The sequence below is a fragment of the Corvus hawaiiensis genome, chromosome 6 (genome assembly GCF_020740725.1).
Source record: "Corvus hawaiiensis isolate bCorHaw1 chromosome 6, bCorHaw1.pri.cur, whole genome shotgun sequence".
Classification (NCBI taxonomy): domain Eukaryota; kingdom Metazoa; phylum Chordata; class Aves; order Passeriformes; family Corvidae; genus Corvus; species Corvus hawaiiensis.
In genome coordinates, this window is record NC_063218.1 from 34,412,660 (window position 1) to 34,433,068 (window position 20,409).

General features: G+C 43.0%; 1 protein-coding gene and 1 long non-coding RNA gene across 3 annotated transcripts in view; one reads left to right on the forward strand and one right to left on the reverse strand.

Moving 5' to 3' along the window:
- Nucleotides 1–17,014, forward strand: part of RAD51B (RAD51 paralog B) — a 385,412-nt gene extending 368,398 nt beyond the window's left edge. The window contains exon 12 of one of the 2 annotated variants that reach the window (XR_007204379.1): nucleotides 16,636–16,715. Coding sequence is in view for 1 of the 2 variants with exons in the window: in XM_048307720.1 (XP_048163677.1) it covers nucleotides 16,636–16,787 (152 nt within the window). In the remaining variant the exon portion in view is untranslated. Of the gene's footprint in view, nucleotides 1–16,635 lie in introns of both variants that reach the window. The other variant, XM_048307720.1, reaches the window with a different exon arrangement.
- LOC125327814 overlaps nucleotides 1–20,409 on the reverse strand; it is a 48,920-nt gene that overhangs the window by 23,851 nt on the left and 4,660 nt on the right. Inside the window, exon 2 of the long non-coding RNA XR_007204382.1 lies at nucleotides 1,873–1,943. This is a non-coding gene — a long non-coding RNA (uncharacterized LOC125327814). The remainder of the gene's footprint in view (nucleotides 1–1,872; nucleotides 1,944–20,409) is intronic.

Genomic DNA, 20,409 nt, shown 5'->3' on the forward strand with positions numbered 1-20,409 from the left:
ATTTACTTATCTGGTTATCCTAGGAATTTGTATGGCTCTGTAGCCATGGTATTTGAGTATCTCCAAACTTCTGAATCTGTGATGTACCTGTTATCTCCCTGTAGGTCTGATGCACGTTAGTACAATTAGCCCTTTATAGGTGTGCCACTAAAGTTCCAAGATGAATGACTGACTCAGAATCATCTCAGAAGTCTATGACCTCTTGATTCACCTGCTGGCTGTGAAGAATAACTCTCCCTCTTGCATAGATGGGAAGCTGAGTCATAAAGAACTAAAGTTACATGCCCATAAACACGTAGATAGCAACAGAAATGGAATCAGAACTCATGATACACAGATCCTCAGTCCCTGTCTAGCTGCATTAAATTACTCTCTCTCCTCTCTTCAGTGAACTGATCATATTTGGTAAAATAGCCAGCAGTTGTTGCTCTTTGCAGTGCAGTGCTTCTCTGTGTGTGGACTTAGAAATAATTTCTTGTCAAAAAGTTAAATCAACTGGGTAACAACGCAGTTGCTTAGTACATTGACAATTGAATTTATCAGCCCTTCTACTAAACTGCTGCATGAATTTGGGCAATTACTTCACATGCTGCCATTTTTCTAATTTGATATAGGAATAATAACGTTCTTGGACATACAGGCACAAAAAGCACTGTGTAGTGCTGCTCTGTTTCTCATCTAAGACATTGAAATTAGAGAAGGGAAGGAACAGGGAGAATAATAAGTTTTCCCATTTAGTTGAATGAAGTTTCTACGATACAACTCAAAAATGTCTTGAAACAGGAGTGGTTGGTAAGAACATTTAAGTTTTACCAGCAGACATGTTATTCCAGGGCTGTTATGCTTCTATAGAGGGTATAGCCTCTGCAGCTGTGGTTTAAGGGTTCTGCACCCTTTGCCAGTCAGCACAGGATGGAGCTCTCTGGGTCTGTCTCAAGGATGGTTTTGTTTTCCTCCAAATACAGTATAGGAATGTGGAATTTGGCTATATGTAGCAGACATGTAACTTCATTTTGACAGCAAAACTGACTATGAAAGGGTTAACCTGACTAATGGCAACACTTCGGTAAAATTGAGGGAGGTGGAACTTAAGTCTCAAGTCTTAATAAAATGCAGGTGTTTTATTCTTAGATTTTAAATGTCTTAAGACTCCAGCAGCATTTGAAAACAAGGGAAAAAATGTGCTATTGGATAAGAAACTTGGAAAGACAACAACAGGTAGTGCAAGGCATCTACAGAGAATTCAGCTTTCACTGGCTAAGGCCTACCTTAAAGTTCACAGAAGGAAAACAAAACATAAATATTAACTAAACAACACCTCTCACAACATGTGTCTGACCTCTGAGGTATTACACCTGGGATTAACTTTTGACATTCTCCTTTCCACCACTGTGATTTTGCTGCCTTACTGGCTCCATGCAGAATATTTGTACTCATTTTTCAACCTGTCTTCTTCTTTCCCAGTCTGTTTGGGGTGTTGATGGGGTGACAGGTAGCATGAGCACTGCATTCACAGTGTACAGATAGCTCTGCTACATCATTTGCAACTGCTTTTATGTCAGGGATAGGAATTTTTTTTCTGTTGGGGGGCGAGCCAAACTACTTTTGGTACAAGCTAATAAAAAGAAGTTGTAAAGAAGTCACTAATCACTATTTTCTTCTCTTTCAATTCCCTCTCCTTATCACACAAAAGTAGAAAATTTGGGGGAGCATTTGTCAGTAAACTGCACTGTTTAGGTCACAGAGGAGAGGGATTACACTGAACTTTGATCTTTAACATCAAGGTCATCACGTATTTGTTGAATTAACGTAGATATAACCTTCTAAAGGGAAATGGAACCCGAAGAACCAGAGAAGACTAAATGTACTTACGGCTGCCCACGGCCTAAGATTACTGCACCAACATCCCTATGAGCCTTAATTAGTGTGGGTATTTTCGGGACCTGTGTGGTGAAAACAGTAACAAATTACTGTCCATAAAAACTCAGCACCAGAAGAAAATCAAGCATTGATTTTCCTGGCCTCAGCCTTGGTGATGTAAATAAGCTGTTACTACTAGAGGAGAAGGACAGAAGTAGTCCATGGATTACCTGATAGGATGGGGAAAAAAAGAGTAACTTGGGTTTTGATGCAAGGGTATTGCCGCTGCAATGTAGTAGGAAACAGAAGCAACAGTGAAGACTGACAGGTGAGATATAAACAACACCAAGCAAAAAATATAAATGTCATACAGAAAAGTCTAAGGCAATGAATAAAAATTAAGCTGATGGAGCTGTGAAGCTTCTAAACCTGAAAACCTGCCAAGTCTTTTTTTACATAGAGTAGAGGGCTCAGGGCAGCTTGAGTAAATAATTCAGCATACCAAACAACAAAAGTCAACCCCCTCCATTATTAGAGTAGGAAACCCAAAAAAGGCCAGGCTGTGGGCTTTCTGTGTGCCACTGTCCTGCATCCTTGCTACAGTCACAGCCATCCAAACTGCCTGGAACACAGGTGTCAGACAGACATGGCAGAGATGAAGGAGGGGGAAGTGTAGATCTTTCTTCACACAATTCTCAGAATAAACTTTCTTTACTCTCAACCATCATCAAAACTAGGTGCATTTTTGAGAGGTATTTTCTGAAGATGCAGTGGAAACAGACTACAGATTGAGAGAGGGACAAAAAGTAGAAATCCTCACTAAAAGCATCTCAAAAATCCTGGTAGGAATCTTCAAGTTGGCCTGAATGTACTCAGGATCATACCCTTGAGGAAAGAAGTCTCTGTCAGCATTTGTTAGCTGCTCACAATTTTAGATCTTCTCCGGCCTTCTCATTTCCTCCTTTGCTTTGTAAGACTGCTTTCATCCCACTCTTTTTTGCCGATGCCAGTTCCTGTTTCTAATGTCAGCAGTTCTCAATCTTCTCAGATAACCCTGTTGTTGTTTGTGCCTTGCTACGTGAGGGAAACAACCCATGCTTTCTGTTCCCTCCTAAAAAGACACTGCTGCTCAAGCTCCAGCAAACCTAAGCCAGCCCCTGGTCTACTCAACTTCTGCCCAAATCCAGCACGTCAGACTGCAAAAACTAGCAATACCTCTGGTCTCAATGTGGGGAAATAGCCAAGGTCAGTGTTAGAAATATGGATTCTTTATTCTCCATCAAACTGGCCTTTATTTTTTCTTTCTAGCCTTAGAATTATTCTTGTATTTTCTGAGGTATGTTGTCTCTGGGAGCCACTAAAAAGTAATGGATGGATTTGCAATAAAATATGTACCTCTCCGCCAAAGTGGTTTTAAATTAGTTAGAGTCAACTCTGAAATAATAGTGATGTCAGTCATTGAAAAACTCAAGACAAGTACTTTGTAGTAGTACTAAATATTAACAATAATCATTAATGTTAGGCCTCTTAGCTGTCTTTGCAGATACTGCTAACTGTTCCATGTCGTTCAATAAAAAGAAAGATTCTTCCTCTAAACACTTTATGTGCTGTAAAATTGCATTGTATTTGACTCGAAGAACTAACCAATAACCTTTGTATCCTGTCTCTTATTCCTCCACCTTTGCATGGTGAAAGTTCCCCTTCCAAATTTCATTTGCCTCATGTATATTTATTTTAAATGCCTGAAATGGAAACAAATTTCTTTGCAACTTTCTTCTATACATTAAAAAAATGTAGTTAACTACTTGTAAAAGAAGCAGAGATTCCCATTTAAAATAATAATAATAATAATAATAATAATGATAATAATAATTTATTCTGGAGAGTGGCATCAAGAGTTAGACTGTGCCAATGGCACAGAGAACAGAAAATATTAATTTCAGAATATTGAAGAAGACCAAAATCTTCACTTTTATGCTACTCTTCCGATGGCATCTTAGTATATTTTAAGAAGTGGTTAAGGATATTTTTAATCTTAATCTTCTATTTTTGTAAGTGGAGCAAAGAAATGTCTCCCCTAGTTCATTTTTTATTTCTTCTAGCCTAGTCTAAAACATCTTAGCATTGTACCTTTCACAGGTTCACCTGTAGCTTTTCAATGAGAGTGAAATGCCTGAAGTGCTTGCATGCAGAGCAGCAGGACCTGATGCCCTTCATTTCACAATAGCTTAGAAAAAGGCTTAAATGGCAATGGTGCAGATGCCTCCACCCAAGCCAGGGCTCAGAAGGGAGAGGTACAAGTGAGTATCAAACTGTTTGCTTTCCCTTTCCCTTGCTTTACTGTGGGATACCCACAAACATTTAATTAAAGCTATTGTATGCATGCTTAACTTGGACATATCTGTGGTTCCTTGAAACCGTTATACAGAAGCACCAAAGAAAATACAAGGGAGTTGCTGAAGGAAAATACAAATGAATTAGAAAAGCGTAGCAACCAGAGAATACATTTCCCATAATACAACAGTCAAAGGTCATGAGATCACAGATGCTCAGTTGCTCATGCATATCATCTATTCTCTCCACTTGCATGCTTGCTCCGGAGAGGGCAAAGATTTAATGAGGATGGGGCTAGCTTTAGCAGTTCTCACCCTTCCTCACACCCTACATCTCAAAGAGCACTGAAAGCCTCTTTGAAGTTGCAATAGACACACATTGAACTGTCCCAATGCACACATACAATCTGGAGTTTTCTCATCAGGTACAAAAATACAAGGTGACCGTTCTCTTCCGGCTGCCCTGGATGTGAACAAAGCTCTCGAATCAAAGACTTATTGAATTGAGGAGTGGAAAGAAGTTTCTCCATTGCATCTGTCTTTTCAACCTGCAGTAGCAGCCCTTCTCGGTCTCACGGTTCCTATTAGTCAGTTCATTTTTCCCAGCTCCTCAAGAAGAAATCCTGTTCAGACAAAACAGCACTCTATTTACAGGAAGCTTGGCAGGGTCAAAAAGTGACTGTAAAATTGATCTCTTGTTAAAACACATACAGTATTTGCTCTGATGTAGATACAGTTATGACTCAGCAATCTCTGATTTGCTATCAAGGCCTTGAAGGTGATTTCAGAGTCAGATTTGTTAAACTTGGTGACATTGTGTTATCACTTAGCAGAGCTAACTCAGTTGCTCCAAGTCCCACTTAATCTATGCAGCTCACTACCCACAGCTTCTGACCTACTTAGTCACTTCCTGTCTTTGATTTTAGTCTTAAGCCTCTTTTCTGTGTTGGCATGTGACTGCCATTTAATCTTAATCAAACTTCCTTGGACTTCCATTACTGTCAAGTACAGCTTCTCTCACCATAATATCCACCGTTCTGAGTGCAAGAAAACTGATTTACAGCCAACAGTCTGCAACTTCTCTTATTCTCTATGTTCATCTTTGCTTTGTTTTCCTTCCTGTATGAGTCACTTCTTCCCCCTCTCTGACACATGCTACACTTTGTTTCCCTCCATCTGTCAATGGCTGAGATGCTGCCCTGCACACCTTTACTGCAGAGATGTGGTGAGTATTACAGTGTGTGCCCAGCTACTGTGTGCAGATTCAGAAAAAGCTAAACACGAAGAAATTGAGTTGGCCACGGGCTGCTTCAGAAAGTCAGCTCGTTTAATATGCTTTTGCTTCTGACCAGAAATGATGACCTACTCAATTCCCTTATGCCTTGCTTAAGAGCTACTTATGCAAAACACAGTTGTTTAGTCTATGCCTCCCCACCTAGCATCTCCCCTGCTACTTCAGGGCACTTGTTAACTGTACAGATGCTGAAAGGTGGGTACCAGCTTAGGACTTTCCCAGTTCTCACTGGTTCTTTATGCTGCAGTAATGGGCCTTTGAGATAGACTTCTTCAGTTAGTTTCCTTCCATGACTAGAATCTAATCTAAAGGTGTTAACCCAGTACCACAGTGACTTTTGCCTGCACAGGGACACTTCTGAACTGATGGGGTCTATTGGTTTTGGAGATTCTTTCACCAGGGCAGAGAAGTCCAAAGATGTGGCCTGATGCTCTTTGTGGCCCGATGGTCTTTAAATGTCACATACAAAACATTTAGTGGTGTCCTGGGTTGCAGTGTATTCTATTACCATCCCCATCAGCTGTTGAAATCAGGTGGGGCAGTGTTTCCTTGCCTCCTCCCCCCAGACTATCTTTCTGTTAATTGCCCATCATTGTCCTGCCGCCTGACTCAGAGATAACTCCCTCCGGACTATCTTCTGTTAATGAGCCTAATCAACACTTTGCCTCATGACTCGTTACCCCATTGTGAGATGCTCCACCCAGAGGGAGGAACCAAGCATCCCATCGTGGATATAAGCTGAGGCTGAACACCAGAGACACTGGCTTCCCACTGGATTTCCAGAGGACAGGAGCTACACAGCCACCATCGGACTTCCTGAGGAAGAGCAGACTGTTTTACTACAGGATCACTGCTTCAGAGGACTGCAGCCGCCATTCTACCAGACTGCTACCACAACCCTGCCTAACAGGGTGTCAGGTTGTACCTTGACTCTGTCAGTTTGACAGTGTTTTCTTTTACCTTTTTTTTTCCCCTTTTCTTTAATTTCCATTAAATTGTTATTCTGACTTGGTGCCTCCCACTGGTTTGTTTTCAAACTAGCACAAGTGGCAATGTCATCTGCACGTAACACATAGGAGAAATTTGTTCAATCCCCTCTTGCATGTATGCTCTTTCCTGACTTTTTTCAATATACCCAGTTCTGCTATGCTCTCTTCCTCCTACTGCTGTGCTCATCAGCACTCATACACTTTCGGGTCTTGCTGTTATAAACATATGAGGTTATGTGACCCATCACTGAGTGCAGCCTTGTCCTCTTAGGAGGGAGAAAAAATACCATACATTTTGGAAGGACGAATTAGCTACAGGCCATTCTTATTAAGCCTCTCCTTCAACTTATCTCAAATTGTATTTTTGAACTGCAGTCACTATGCACTGTAAGTTGAAAACAACCACTTGAGCCCTTTCCAGCGAGGCTTTGATACTAGGCATGGAGGAGAGATAAGCAGCACATTGAAGTTGTGGTATCACTGTAACTGAGGGCAAGGAGTGAATGGCAACCTACCCTCCTTCTGGCACTGCCTGGCTCTGGATGAGGGGAGAGGAACGAACCGAGCAGCTTGGGTTCACACGCGTGGTGAGAGCCAGCAGCCTCTCAGCTGATGACAGATTAGACTCAGGGCCTGGTTAGTGGGAAGACTGTGATTAGACTTCAGCAACATCTGTCTCTACCACTAAAGGAATCACTACTGCAGGATGCGATTTTCTCAGCAAACTGTAATTGTACCAGGAACTTCATTCCTGCTGTTTTTCTCAACAACTTAAGTACAAAAAAAAAAAAGTGAGTAAGGATGCAGGAAAGCTGAAACTGTGAAAGGGGCAGGAAAGAGGCACCTGTTTATTTTTGTTCAGCTCATTCCAATTATCTTCTCCCAGTTTCTTAGATTTGTATGGATCACAGACTGTTTTTTCCTGGAAGTCAGTGCCAAGGTTTAACTACCTGAAGCTGGCCTGCCATCCACCTGAAGCTGATAGCACATATCCTCTCTGTCCACTTATGTCCCATGGCACCTCAGACAAGTGTGGCGGCACTTGCAGAAGGTGTCATACACAGCTTTCCTTGGCAGTGCCACCTACTTCCTCCCATGGTGGCAGCAGTATGGAGGGTTGGTCTCTGATCACAGCTGTTCTCAGGACATGCCCAGGAAGGTATGGCCTGGGCAGAAGTTTGGGATATGGGAGACTGCTCAGGGTGAGTTTAAACCTTACTCCCAAAGGCCCTGTCTAGACTAGGATTTAAGAGTTTGAACTTAAAAAGTGTTAGGTTGCATATAGTAACTCTCTGTTCTAAAAAACACAGAAAAAGCAGTAAAAGTTTGAACTCCCAGTAACACCTGGTAAGTTTTGCCAAAATAACAATGTCAGAAAAAGCAGGATTTCCTTGCAAGATTTCTCCGCCAGAAAAAACTTTTTGTTTGTGCAGTTGTAACTCCATAGAAGCCCATTTGCCTTTTGTGCTTTCTTTGCTCATAGTATAAGAAGAAACAGACTTTAACTTATATGTAGGAGAAGAGGAGAAATATCTAAGAGAGTTTGCCAACAGAACTTTACCATCCAATACTTAAGATGTAGACAAGGTAAAAATGATTCAAACTAATCTATGTACTTCTTTCTTAACTTTTCCTGGAGCATTAATGTGACTTCTAGTATACTTTGAAGGCAAGAGCGTCATGTCTATGTTAAGCAATTTTATATCAACACCATAGTCACCTAGAAGAAAGCAGAATTGTTCCTTACCAGCATGTCTGCCCTCCATCCCGCAGCACGCCTGGCAACATAGGCAGGGATGAGAGTGGTAGCAGGAACTTGACCCTTGGGTCTGAAAGCACTGGGAAGGCTGCACATTGGCAAGCAGATCCCAATCTCCAGAGCCAAGTCTCTGCAGACTGGTGACAATCTAGAGTAGTCTGGAATTGGCACAAATGGACAAGGAGGAGAGAGGAAAGATTGGAAGGAAAATGGAAAAAACGCCTCTTGCACATTTCACTTTCTTTTCCATCTGCTGCTGTGCTGTTGCTGTGAGCTATTAAAGAGCTACAGTGCTCTGTCCCAGAAGGGACTGTGTTCCAGTGGAGATGGAGAATGATCCCTACAGCTTAGTGCTTTGGGAGCCCCCTTGATTGGAAGGGGCCATAGCAGTAATGTTTCTCTGATTTACTATTCTACTAAATATACTTGGGAGTTCAGCACTTGGGGCAGTAGCCAGGGATGCTGTTCTGGCTCCTCAGACCTGAAACTCCTGGCAGGCAGTGGGTACTGCTGGGTACTTCTGACTCATTCTTGTCGAAGTAGGCAAGTCCCTCTTGTTTCTTGCCTTCCAAGCAACTCCCAACTCTCCTGAACTGTTTCCAAAATTCAAGGAGAGCAGATTACTAAAGCAAAAGGTGTTTGCAGACTTTGAGACTTTGTAGCTTGGGGAGATAAGGGTAAAGAGGGAGGACCAGGAGAAGGTGGAGTGGGCATACAGTGACTGCCAAGGCCTGAGCAGAAGAGCAGATTTTTGCATCCATTCACATGCTCAGCAATTTCCTGCGTTGTTCCTGCAATCAGCGTGCTCCACCTGCTTTTACTTAACCATTTCCTGTTTACGGCTTCCAAAAACTTTCTGGTGAAATCACTAATCTGCCACAAGATGAGTCTTTATGGTCCCTTTTGGGCAGGTTTCACTCACTTTTTGTCTCTGTCTTCAGCACATAGATCTTTCAGACTGAGGCGCTTTGTGCTGTGTGTGCATGTCTGCATGCATGTGCATGCAGTCAGTAGTTACGTCAGGAAACTATATGTTTGCTCATTAGTTCTTTGTCTTAACATATGCCCCTTTTTTTCCTTCTAATGTTTGCTGGATTTTACAAATTTGAGCAAAAAAACAAACAGTAGCACTGAGGGCTGGTTTCTCTTTCTGTAGAACAGAAGGCTCCAGATATTTAGAGGAAGGACTTTCCCATCACTTTGAAGCATCTAAGTGCTCTCTCACCAATGAGGAATTGTTCTCTGCATAGCTTGCCCAAGCTTCAAATTATTTTCTAGATTTGAAAACAGTGAGGCAATTTCTTGTAGTCTGCTGTTCAGTTTCTCAGATGTGAAAGGCAAGGTGTGAGGAGCAGGAAGGGTGAACCAAAGAAAAATAAATCCCTTTCTTACAGTGTAGATGGCACCCACAAGTTCCCATCGCACACTTAGTCATGTCTTGTAGAAATCACTAGAAATGCCTGCACGCTTCAAATCTACTCTCCTTAACTATACTACAGATAACACTACAGCCACCACTAAAATAAAATTTATTTGTCACTGCTTTTTCTGTTTGTGTACTCTTTTTATTTCTCTTCTGAAGCAGTGAAAATAGATTCTTAAGTTTCCTCTCTGATTCTCATGCTCTTGCACAGTGCTGCAATGTTTGGGTTGCGGTGAGCACTGCAGGGGAATGTTCTCTTCTTAAAATAAATCATGGAAACATTTCTTTTGGAATCAGGGCTTGTAGAAGTTTACTTTTTTAAAAAAAGAATGTCAGGCCAACTTTGGCCTGGCATCATATCCCTTTAGAGGGAACAGACTTCTGATGCATGTCAGTGTATATATACTACCGTGTATATATGTAAAAAAATATATATACATAGATATACATGCACACACACCAGTATATGTGCCAGTTATACTGGTATAACTGAGCACTGAAGTTAAGAACACTGGACATGTTGGTCCTGTCAGACAGATACGCAAATTCCTTAACTATCTCTGCTGCAAGTTAGTCTAAGTCAGGATGCTTACTCTGGCAACTTAGGCGTAGAAGGAGTCAATCTGTAGCATGCACCAGCACTGCTGCTGAGCTGTTTCACACACTTTGGAAATGAAGTTAATGGGCTCACACTCTCACACGCTTCTGAATATTTTAACAAGAACACTAAACCCCCACTCCCTGTTTTAACTGTAATATAAACATGCAGCAGTATCACTTCTGTATGGGTTAGGAGGGATGGTCTGGGCATCTCTGATGTCCAGGCAGCTGTCTGCTGTAGGCATACCACAACCCCACTTAGATCAGAGTTTGCTGAAGTATCCTTCAAGCTGTTTGTGAGCAGCTTTTGAACTCTCATCAGGAAAAGGAAGCAGTTGTTTTCTGCACAGAAGTCTCTTTCAGATTGGCCCAAGTATGTAAAATGGTTACTTTGGTTCCCATCCAGCACAATTCATTCAATATTTTGTGTCAGGGTGCTTGTCATCCGTGGCATTTCCCAGGGTGAGTCACACCTACCCAAGCAATGATCTGAGAGAGCCCTCAAATCTTTCTCATTTTCATTTTACAGGGTACAGCCATGGTAAGTTCATTACCATATTGGACCACATAGCACTTCATAGAGCAGGTCCTTTTCTTCTAACCAGATTTCAGCCCAAGAGGCAACTACTTCCAAAAGAGATTCTCTAGTTCTGTGTCCATCTTTGTTTTCCAAATGTTCCTTTCACCACACTGCTTTCTGGTTACACTGTAAATTTGGGTGCACTCAAAATATTTTTGCCTTCCTCCTCCACTCCAAAATTGAAGGAAAGCTGAACTATATGAAAACGAAGTGAGAACTGAGACCCTCAAGGAAAATGGCAGGAGGTGTAGAGGACCACGCAAGACTCTTTCCAGGAAATGGGCAGAAGGTTCATCCCATGAGTCACTGAAGCCTTAGATGACTAAATTCTTGAAGAATAAACTGTCAGGAACATGATACTGGTCAGGACAGTTGCAGAGGGAGACGAAACCTTCTTAAATAGCTGTTGTTTGGTTTTTTGTTTGGGATTCATTCCTGAGGAAATTGCTGTGTCTCTGGCCAGGAATGGGGGCAGTGTGCAGGCAGTGCCAGCCCTCCTCGGCAGAGGCAGCAGGCAAGGCATGCTGGGGTGCACATCCCGCTGCTCCTGGCACCAGCTCTCCTGCCCGAGGAGCTGAGAGGGGATCAGGGGCACTCCACGGCTGTCCTGCCCAAGTGAACAGGGTAAAAGAGGATCACTAGTGCTCAGATGCCAACTGAATCAATACACGTTATGTTTTTGTGTACCAGCAGGTATGAGACCAAGAGGAAATGAAGGTATTCAAACTCTAATTCCAGCTTCTTTTAAAAAGTTTTCTTGCTCTACCCTCTCCAACCAGTTAACAAAGTTCTATCAATAAAACTGACCCAAAGCTCTGATTTGGATTTCAGAGATGATCTTAATATTTTAAGCCAGTAAAAGCAGAAGCAGTCAGATGCCCTCCACAGCTACCTCCAGAGGAGCTGAACCAGCATTAACAGCACTGGGAAATGATTGCAGTATCATCTTCAGTGTGGAGAAACCCGAATGTTCCAGCATGCTGCTGCCAGTTCCCATTTTGATGAGTTTGACCCAAGCATTTAACATTTCAACGTTAGTTCTGTGTCTCATACTGCCATTTATGTAATGATTGCTCATTTGGTTCCCATTAAAATAATGGTATTTCTTCTGCAAACCACTGCTTGTAAAAATCAAGCCACCCACATCAATCAAGTCTCTTTAGATGGTAATAAAGGAAATAAATAGTGGGATACACACTGTAATTCTCAGAGAATGGGGGGGGCTTTCTTTCCACTCTTCAACATACAAAGTTCAGACATCAGAATTAGGAATGTGAAAGATCTGTTAAGGGTTGATTAATCCATCTCCTGCAAATACACAGTGTAGCTACTCCCCAGCAGATGTTCCTCGGGTACTATATTGATAAAAGAGTCTACAGCTCTCCGTAGTCAGAGCATCAAGAATCCTCTTAAAATTGGAGAAATGGAAGGTGTAGTTCTCTGAGGTCATCCCAGTGCCACTATACTTTGAGACAGTGTAGAATGATTCCTTGTACTGTATATAACCAGCACTTTGAGGAATTCAGTTTCAAATGTCTCAAACAATAGGGGTTTCACCGCTTCCTGTGGGAGCCTGCTCTGCAGCCTAACTCGTTTCACCATCTGGAGCGTTTTCCTGAGTGTCTGCTCACTTTAAACTTTCTTTTAATTGTGTACCCACTATTTCTTCTTAAAGGTAACTTGCCAAAAGCTTCTGCTGTGTGAAATTCACGTTATGTTGTGCTTTTCTATTTTTTATGAGGATTGAGAAAACCCTGAAAGATTGATGACTTCTTGTTTTTACTTTTTCTTCCTCAGAAATAATAATAAGTAATTAATAATGTATTTCTGCTTTTTTAGCCATTCATCTCAGCAATTTACAAGGAAGGTCAACATTGTTGTTTTTTTCCCATCTTTTTACAGATGGGAAAAACTGAAGCACAGGGCAGGAAACAACTTGCCCGAGATCATTCAATGAGCCCATGGCAAGACTTGGATTTTTAAGCAGGTCTCCACAGTACTGCCCTACTTTTTTCTTACTCTTTTATTTTTTTGGCCCAGTCTAGTTCCCTTTGGCTTTGTTGGAGTACCTAGGAAGGACAAACTTTCCATGAACTTTATTCAGAATTGTAATATTGTAACTGAAAGGTCAGCTTGTTGAATATTTAACAGTTACTATCTTTCCAATGTGTTGGTCAAGCATCCTAATTAAGTAGTGATAAATAAAACCAACAAAGCATTTTAACAGACTAATTCAGTCCCTAGGGCCTCCGAGCTGAATTTCCTTCAGCTAGTCTGTGTTTTCCCAGTTGTGGATTATGCAGATTGAACACAGTATATATCAAGCACACTCTTATCAGCACACTGCAGGGAGATTTCCTTCCTCCTCAGTACCACCATGCTTACTTCACCTGTTGTATTTCCCTTAGCTTAGTGGTTTTCAGTAAATGTGTTTCTCAGAATCTGGATAGTTGCTAAATTATAAATCTTTCAGTTTGGGATAATAATACCACAATGTGTACAGCATGATACACTGAGTAGGGAGCCATAGCATCCGAGCTCTGAGCAGGCTTACCTGGGTGTCAAAGCAGTGCGGCCTGAGCAGCACAGAGCTCTCTGCAGGCTGCTAAGAGATAGCGGGTTTCTCCTACTTGCTTTGAAGCTTCTACCTGTCCAGCCTGTCATTTCAGTGAGTATCTTTAGTGGGACTGGATACACCTGAGCACATGGTAAGATGAGTGTTATTCCTCACCTCCACATGGGGAGGTGAGGGCAGCCAAATCTGTATGCTTGCAGTCTGATGTGCAGGGGCCTCGTAACTGCCCCACACTCTGGAGACTGAACTGGCAGTGCTCATCACATATGAGGTGCATCACTCTCTGTGGATTGAGAACTGAGAAATCAGGGTTCTGGGTAGGCCATAGTTATAGCTGAGGGGTAGCACACAGATCCTCCTAGATGCTGACCATTGTCAAAGTATGCCAGCAAGCGAAGTCTGTAATGTTATTCCCCTACTGCTCCTTCAGGCCTCCTTCATTCCAGGTATCATTGCACAAACGTCTGAGGATTTACCAAAAGCTACAGGGGTGCTGTAGGTCACTGAGCACGTTATCTCTGCTTTCAAACTGAGTTTGAGAAACTACCAGCAGTGTCAAGCCTATGTCTCCTGGCTATGTGAATAGAGGAAGCCAAGAAGCAACAATGATTACATAAAGCAGGGAAATCCCCCTCAAATTTCTCCCAGACTACCTCAAACTGAAGCTGATTTGCATGCATACAGTACGAATAACTTTGCAATGGCTTCTAGCCCCGTGAAAGGGTTACATGTCCTTACTTATAATCATATAATCAGGCCAGTTCTCTGAGTTGAATCACTCAGAGAAGATAACAAAAGATCAAATCAGAGCCTGTGTAGAAATCTAAGCAGTTTTATGTAGCGTGTCAGCCTGCTTCAGGTGCAGATACAACTGGGTATTGCTATTCCACACAAAATGAATGGGAACTGTTCAGTACCTATTAGTAACTAGCAGTTATTCTAGAAGAACACTGCAGAAAAAAAACTTATTTTATGTTTTATAATTTGTGGTTATGGATGGGTGGTATCACACATAGCTTCCTATACAAACCCTGTTTGGTAGAAAATGGACCCTACTGAGAACTAGAAAAAAAGCTGTGGTATTCTTGTAGTTAAAAACTACGGTCATCCACTTTATAAAACCTGAGATTCATTTGGCCTGGAATTCCTGAGTAATGCTGTTCAAAAAGCAGTGGTGTTAAACAGACTTCCGAGATTACTGTGATTTGTTTTAAACATCATGGTTTAACAGAAACAAACAAGTAAGTAAAAAGAGATGGCATATTGAAAATGCACATTTACTGGGTTATCTCAAGCTCAAAAATGTAGTTAGCTAATATGACGCTACAAAACTATTTTTCATTATGTTTTATGCACTAAGAATGACAATGTTCATAAGCCTAGTACATCATGACTATGGAATGCCTAGATTCTTCTTGAAGACAGGTGGTATTTTCTGTTTCCTTGCTTAGAGAGTGGGGCTTGGGGATTTGCTTGTTTGTTTGTTTGTTTTAATAGGATAAGAATATTTAATAGGATAAGACTTTTTAGAGGCTCACTACGGGCTGTTTCTTTGGAAAGAATTTGCTCACTTACTCTTTCCTATCTTTTTACTGAAATAGGTTCTCAGATACATTTCCTGTCAGCCCTCTCCCAAAGCTAGACGGAGTATGGACAACTTCACTTATTCTCTCCCAGTAAATTCACAGGACTTCCTGTACCTTTTTTGGGTTGTCAAGCCAGTGCTGTATTAACCTTAAGTACAGTTGGGTAATGGTGTAGATGCCTTGCAGTAAATACCAAAGCTGTTTCAAACAGTCTTAGATGTGCTTTTGTCATTGTAGCATATTTCCCTTGAGGAATATGGGAAATTAGCATTATCATCATTGTCAGTATGGTTATACCAGGACAGCTGTATGAGCAACTCTTTTCTAGTGTAGTTGCTTTTCATATAGTTAACAAACAGGGCTAAAGAGGAAGAGGGAAACTGAGACACAGCTTATTTTGACGACCTGTGTAATAAGCCTTGTGTTTCTTCTACAATATCACCTCTGTTAATATTAATCATAGCTTGTTACTGTGAAATATCCTGCCTTTCATTTTCCTCCTTTCAGCTTTATTGACTTTCTTCAAAGCTTTGGTACAGCACAGTAGGAATCAGCCCAGGTATGAGCTAGGTGTTCTGCAGAGTCCTTCAGGCACCTGAGGGCTCTCTGTGCTATGATGGAGCTTGTCTTATTGGGTCAGCTGGAGAAACTGGAAAATAAATATGTATTTGAATAGGCCTGGGATGCCTTGCAACACGGTTAATAGCAGCAAACCTGAGGACGTGACATGATCTGACTGATAATTAGTACCTTGGATATTTTGGTCCTGGTAACTGTGTGTGTTTCTTCAGCTTGCGTTCATCAGCTTGCAGGTTGCTCAGGAAGGCTTTCATTTTGGTTTGAAATATTTCTTCTCACAAACAACAGTCTGTTTTCTACATAAAATGTCTAATCACAGTCATATACTATCCTTCATTCACACAGAGAGCTTCATCCAAAGCACTTTACAGCCTAGCATTCACATAGTACTAAGATTAGAAGAGGAGCATCTTATACTGGTTGGGAAACAGGCTCTGATCTCAGCCTAGATATTAATAAAGCATATAGAGTGTAGCCATATTTTCTCTGAATCCAAGGTAATTTGCTATTAGTTAGAAAATATGTTGCTGTAAGTGTGCACTGTTTAACTCTAGAAAGTGTATTTGAACTGTAGAGCATGAACTGTAGTAGACAATGTCCGTCTTCTTGCACATCCCATTCTCTGTTCATAAGTACTAGCTACCAAAAATCAGTTTTATTGGAAAATTAGGGTGGTGCAAAGTACCCTAGCAAGTATAGTATCCTCAGCAAGTATATGATGGCCTCTGGAGAGCTCTGGCAAAGAATGGTAGAGGGGCCTGTTCTAGTCTAAAGTTTGGCTCTAGACCACATCAGAAAATTTGCCAGCCAGAATTAGAAGGAGAGTCTAGACACTGGTAACTAGAAGGACAACCAGACAGGCAGAAAAAAGAGGATTATTACATGCACATCAATCCATTTTCAGCAAATCTGTGAAATTAGTTCGTAATGAACTTACTACCTTGATTTGTTTTGTTTATTAAATGGGTTTCCAAGTGGTTGTTTGCTGGACAAAATGGCAACTTTGCAATCTCATTTAGAAATATTGTGATTGAGATGTTTCTGTTGTGTGTTTCAGACCAAAAGGATCATACAGATGTAACTTGGGAAGGAACCAATCCTGCCCTGCAGCCCATACGAGTGAGGAGCACTGCCTTGAATGATACTTTACATGATGCTGCTTTGCCCAGCATTACTGGTGAGACTTCAAGCAATACGTCACATCTATAGAAAGGACAAATGAAACCTCCCCAAAGACTTGAATGAATGATGACGTTGGTTTTCAAAAATCTATTGAAGCAGAGAGTGAGCATTCTTCTTCTTTTGTCTCTTCAAAGATTAAAACCAAGTGCTGTTCTTTGTATGTGTGGGGCGATATTTAACTCTGAACTTATGAAAAACCTGTATTTTGTTTAGGTTAATTGAAGTTACTTAATAATAAAAGCCTCTGAACAACATACATGCTACTGAAGAAGCATAGGCCACATGTGCCTTCCTAATTCACCTCACCACCTCAGCAGTTTGCAGGAACCAATGGCCAAGCACAGGAATATTCACAGCCCATAACACAGTGAAATGTTCACTTCTCTTTTTTAAGAGAATTACAAGCCCACTCATTGGCTTGATTAAGAAGCAATAGTACAGTAAGCACTTATTCCTGCAACTCACTTGGAAATAATCAGAGATGATGTAAGAGTTGCAAATAGCTGGGCTCTGACTGTTCAGAATGTTAGGAGAAAAGGTAGCAATCCAAACGGTGGGAAGATCGATGTGTATTACAGCTGCTCAGCTTTCTCTGTCTTCAAAGCACTTTTGAAGTATTCACAACTGTCTCGGTTTTGGAAGACAGGTGTCTGCTAAGGAAGGCAGAGGCCCCCCCTTGAAGTGGCAGATATAACCCCTTTTCCCTCCAAGTTATTATATTTTGAAATCAAGAGCCTTTAGGCGAAGATGTGGGAAATAGGAATAACAGTTCTTTACTATATATATATATGTATATAACCAGTCAAACAAAACAACAACAACTATGGCAGTAACAGCAATCACAAACCCAGTGCCAGCCTTCTCGGCTGTCAGGCCCTTTCCCCTCGGGTGCAGTTCCGCTCGCAGCCGGCAGGGGCGCTGGCGGCTCCCGGTGAGCAGGGCAGGTGCGATGGTTCCCCCGCGGCTGCAGGGGGCGCTCCGGAGCGAGCTCGGGAAACCCGCGGCTCTGGTGCCCTGGGATCCCGGGAAGGATGGAACAAAGGCTTCACAAACCCTTGGGCAGCTGATCCCGGGCTCTCAGGAACAGCAGGCTGGAATGGCAGGGACGAACGCAAAATCCCGGGTGGCAGGCGAGATGTATCCAGATGGGAGAACCCCACGGAGGCCCAGGCAGGCAGGGTGAGCAGGGCTACAGCGTAGCGAAAGCTCGAAGCAGCAGCGGGGCAGGGCAGCCACAGCCCGGTCTCCAGCAGGGCAGGGAAAGCGGCTTTTGGGGTCCCGGCGTTGTTTCCAGCAGGAAGAAAGAACGGCCAAAAAGAAAGAAGCAGCAGCTCCTTTCTCTGCAGCTTCTCTCTCCGGACGCTCAGAGCGAACTGACCCCACACCCAGGTGTAGACAAAGGAGTAGCCAGGCCCGCCCCACTCCTCTTTTTGTCTTTCTTAAGTACAGCTATTTGTCCCCTAGCAACATGCATATGGGAGAAAATTCCTTTAACAGGAAAAAAAACTAAGACTAAACTAAAACCCCAACATTATCCACCCCGAATTTTTTCCCATACTAACATGTTACATGAAACTTAACTTTTTTAACCATATAAATCTATGCATTACCCAAATTATATACAAATATACATGCTGATACTGATACAAGTACAGAGCCATGGGTAGTTCACCCTAAAACAAGGTCCCCTTGAGGTAAGCATCGGGTCTCTCCATCCTTTTGCATCACCCACCAGGTGCAACCTGGTCCCTGAGCAAAAACAACCCCACGGATGGGTTTGTCTTTGCTCAAGGCAGACTTTACCCAAACAGTTTTTCCAAGCATACCTCTCATGTGCACCACTGGAACCTTATCTCCATCTGTTGTTTGTAGGGGTTCGGATTGGGCAGGGCCTGCTCGGCTGGTGGAACCTCGAGTGTTAACTAACCAGGTGGCTCTTGCTAAATGCATCTCCCAGTTTTTGAAAGTCCCCCCACCCAGTGCCTTCAAGGTGGTTTTAAGCAGTCCATTACACCGCTCAACCTTCCCAGCTGCTGGTGCATGGTAAGGGATGTGGTACACCCACTCTATGCCATGTTCTCTAGCCCAGGTGTTTATAAGGCTGTTCTTGAAATGAGTCCCATTGTCAGACTCGATTCTCTCAGGGGTGCCATGCCTCCAAAGGACTTGCTTTTCCAGGCCCAGGATGGTGTTCCGGGCAGTAGCATGAGGCACAGGGTAGGTCTCCAGCCACCCAGTGGTGGCTTCTACCATTGTGAGCACATAGCGCTTGCCTTGGCGGGTTTGAGGCAGTGTGATGTAATCAATCTGCCAGGCCTCCCCATACTTGTATTTGGACCATCGCCTGCCATACCACAGAGGCTTCACCCGCTTGGCCTGCTTGATCGCAGCGCATGTCTCACAGTCATGGATAACCTGGGAGATACTGTCCATGGTTAGATCCACCCCTCGGTCTCGTGCCCACTTATAGGTGGCATCTCTGCCCTGATGACCTGAGGCATCATGGGCCCATCGAGCTAGGAACAGTTCTCCTTTATGTTGCCAATCCAAGTCTATCTGGGACACCTCTATTTTCGCAGCCTGATCTACCTGTTTGTTGTTACAATGTTCTTCATTAGCCCGGCTCTTGGGGATGTGAGCATCTACATGACGGACCTTCACGGATAGCTTCTCTACCCGAGTGGCAATGTCTTTCCACTCTTCAGCAGCCCAGATTGGTTTTCCTCTGCGCTGCCAGTTTGCCTTATTCCACCTTTCCAGCCAACCCCACAGAGCATTGGCTACCATCCATGAATCAGTGTAGAGGTAGAGCTTTGGCCACTTCTCTCTTTCAGCTATGTCCAGAGCTAATTGGACAGCTTTGAGCTCAGCAAATTGGCTCGATCCACCTTCTCCTTCAGTAGCCTGTGCAACTTGTCGTGTGGGGCTCCATACAGCGGCTTTCCATTTCCGGCTAGCGCCTACAATTCGGCAGGAACCATCAGTGAAGAGGGCGTATTGTCTTTCACTCTCTGGTAGCTCGTTATATGGTGGGGCTTCTTCGGCACGTGTCACCTGCTCCTCTTCTTCTTCAGAAGATAACCCAAAAGTCTCACCTTCTGGCCAGTTTGTAATTATTTCCAAGATCCCAGGGCGACTTGGGTTTCCAATTCGGGCGCGCTGCGTGATGAGGGCAATCCATTTGCTCCAAGTAGCGTCGGTGGTGTGATGCGTGGAGGGAACCTTTCCTTTGAACATCCACCCCAGCACCGGTAGTCGGGGTGCCAGGAGGAGTTGTGCCTCTGTGCCGATTACTTCTGAGGCAGCCTGGACTCCTTCATAAGCTGCCAGGATTTCCTTCTCTGTGGGAGTGTAGTTGGCTTCAGACCCTCTGTAGCTTCGGCTCCAGAATCCCAGTGGTCGGCCCCGAGTCTCACCAGGCACCTTCTGCCAGAGGCTCCAGGACAGACCATTGTTCCCGGCTGCAGAGTAGAGCACGTTCTTCACCTCTGGTCCTGTCCTGACTGGGCCAAGGGCTACGGCGTGAGCAATTTCCTGTTTGATCTGAGTGAAGGCTTGCTGCTGTTCAGGGCCCCAGTGGAAATCATTCTTCTTGCGGGTAACCAGGTAGAGAGGACTCACGATCTGGCTATACTCGGGAATGTGCATC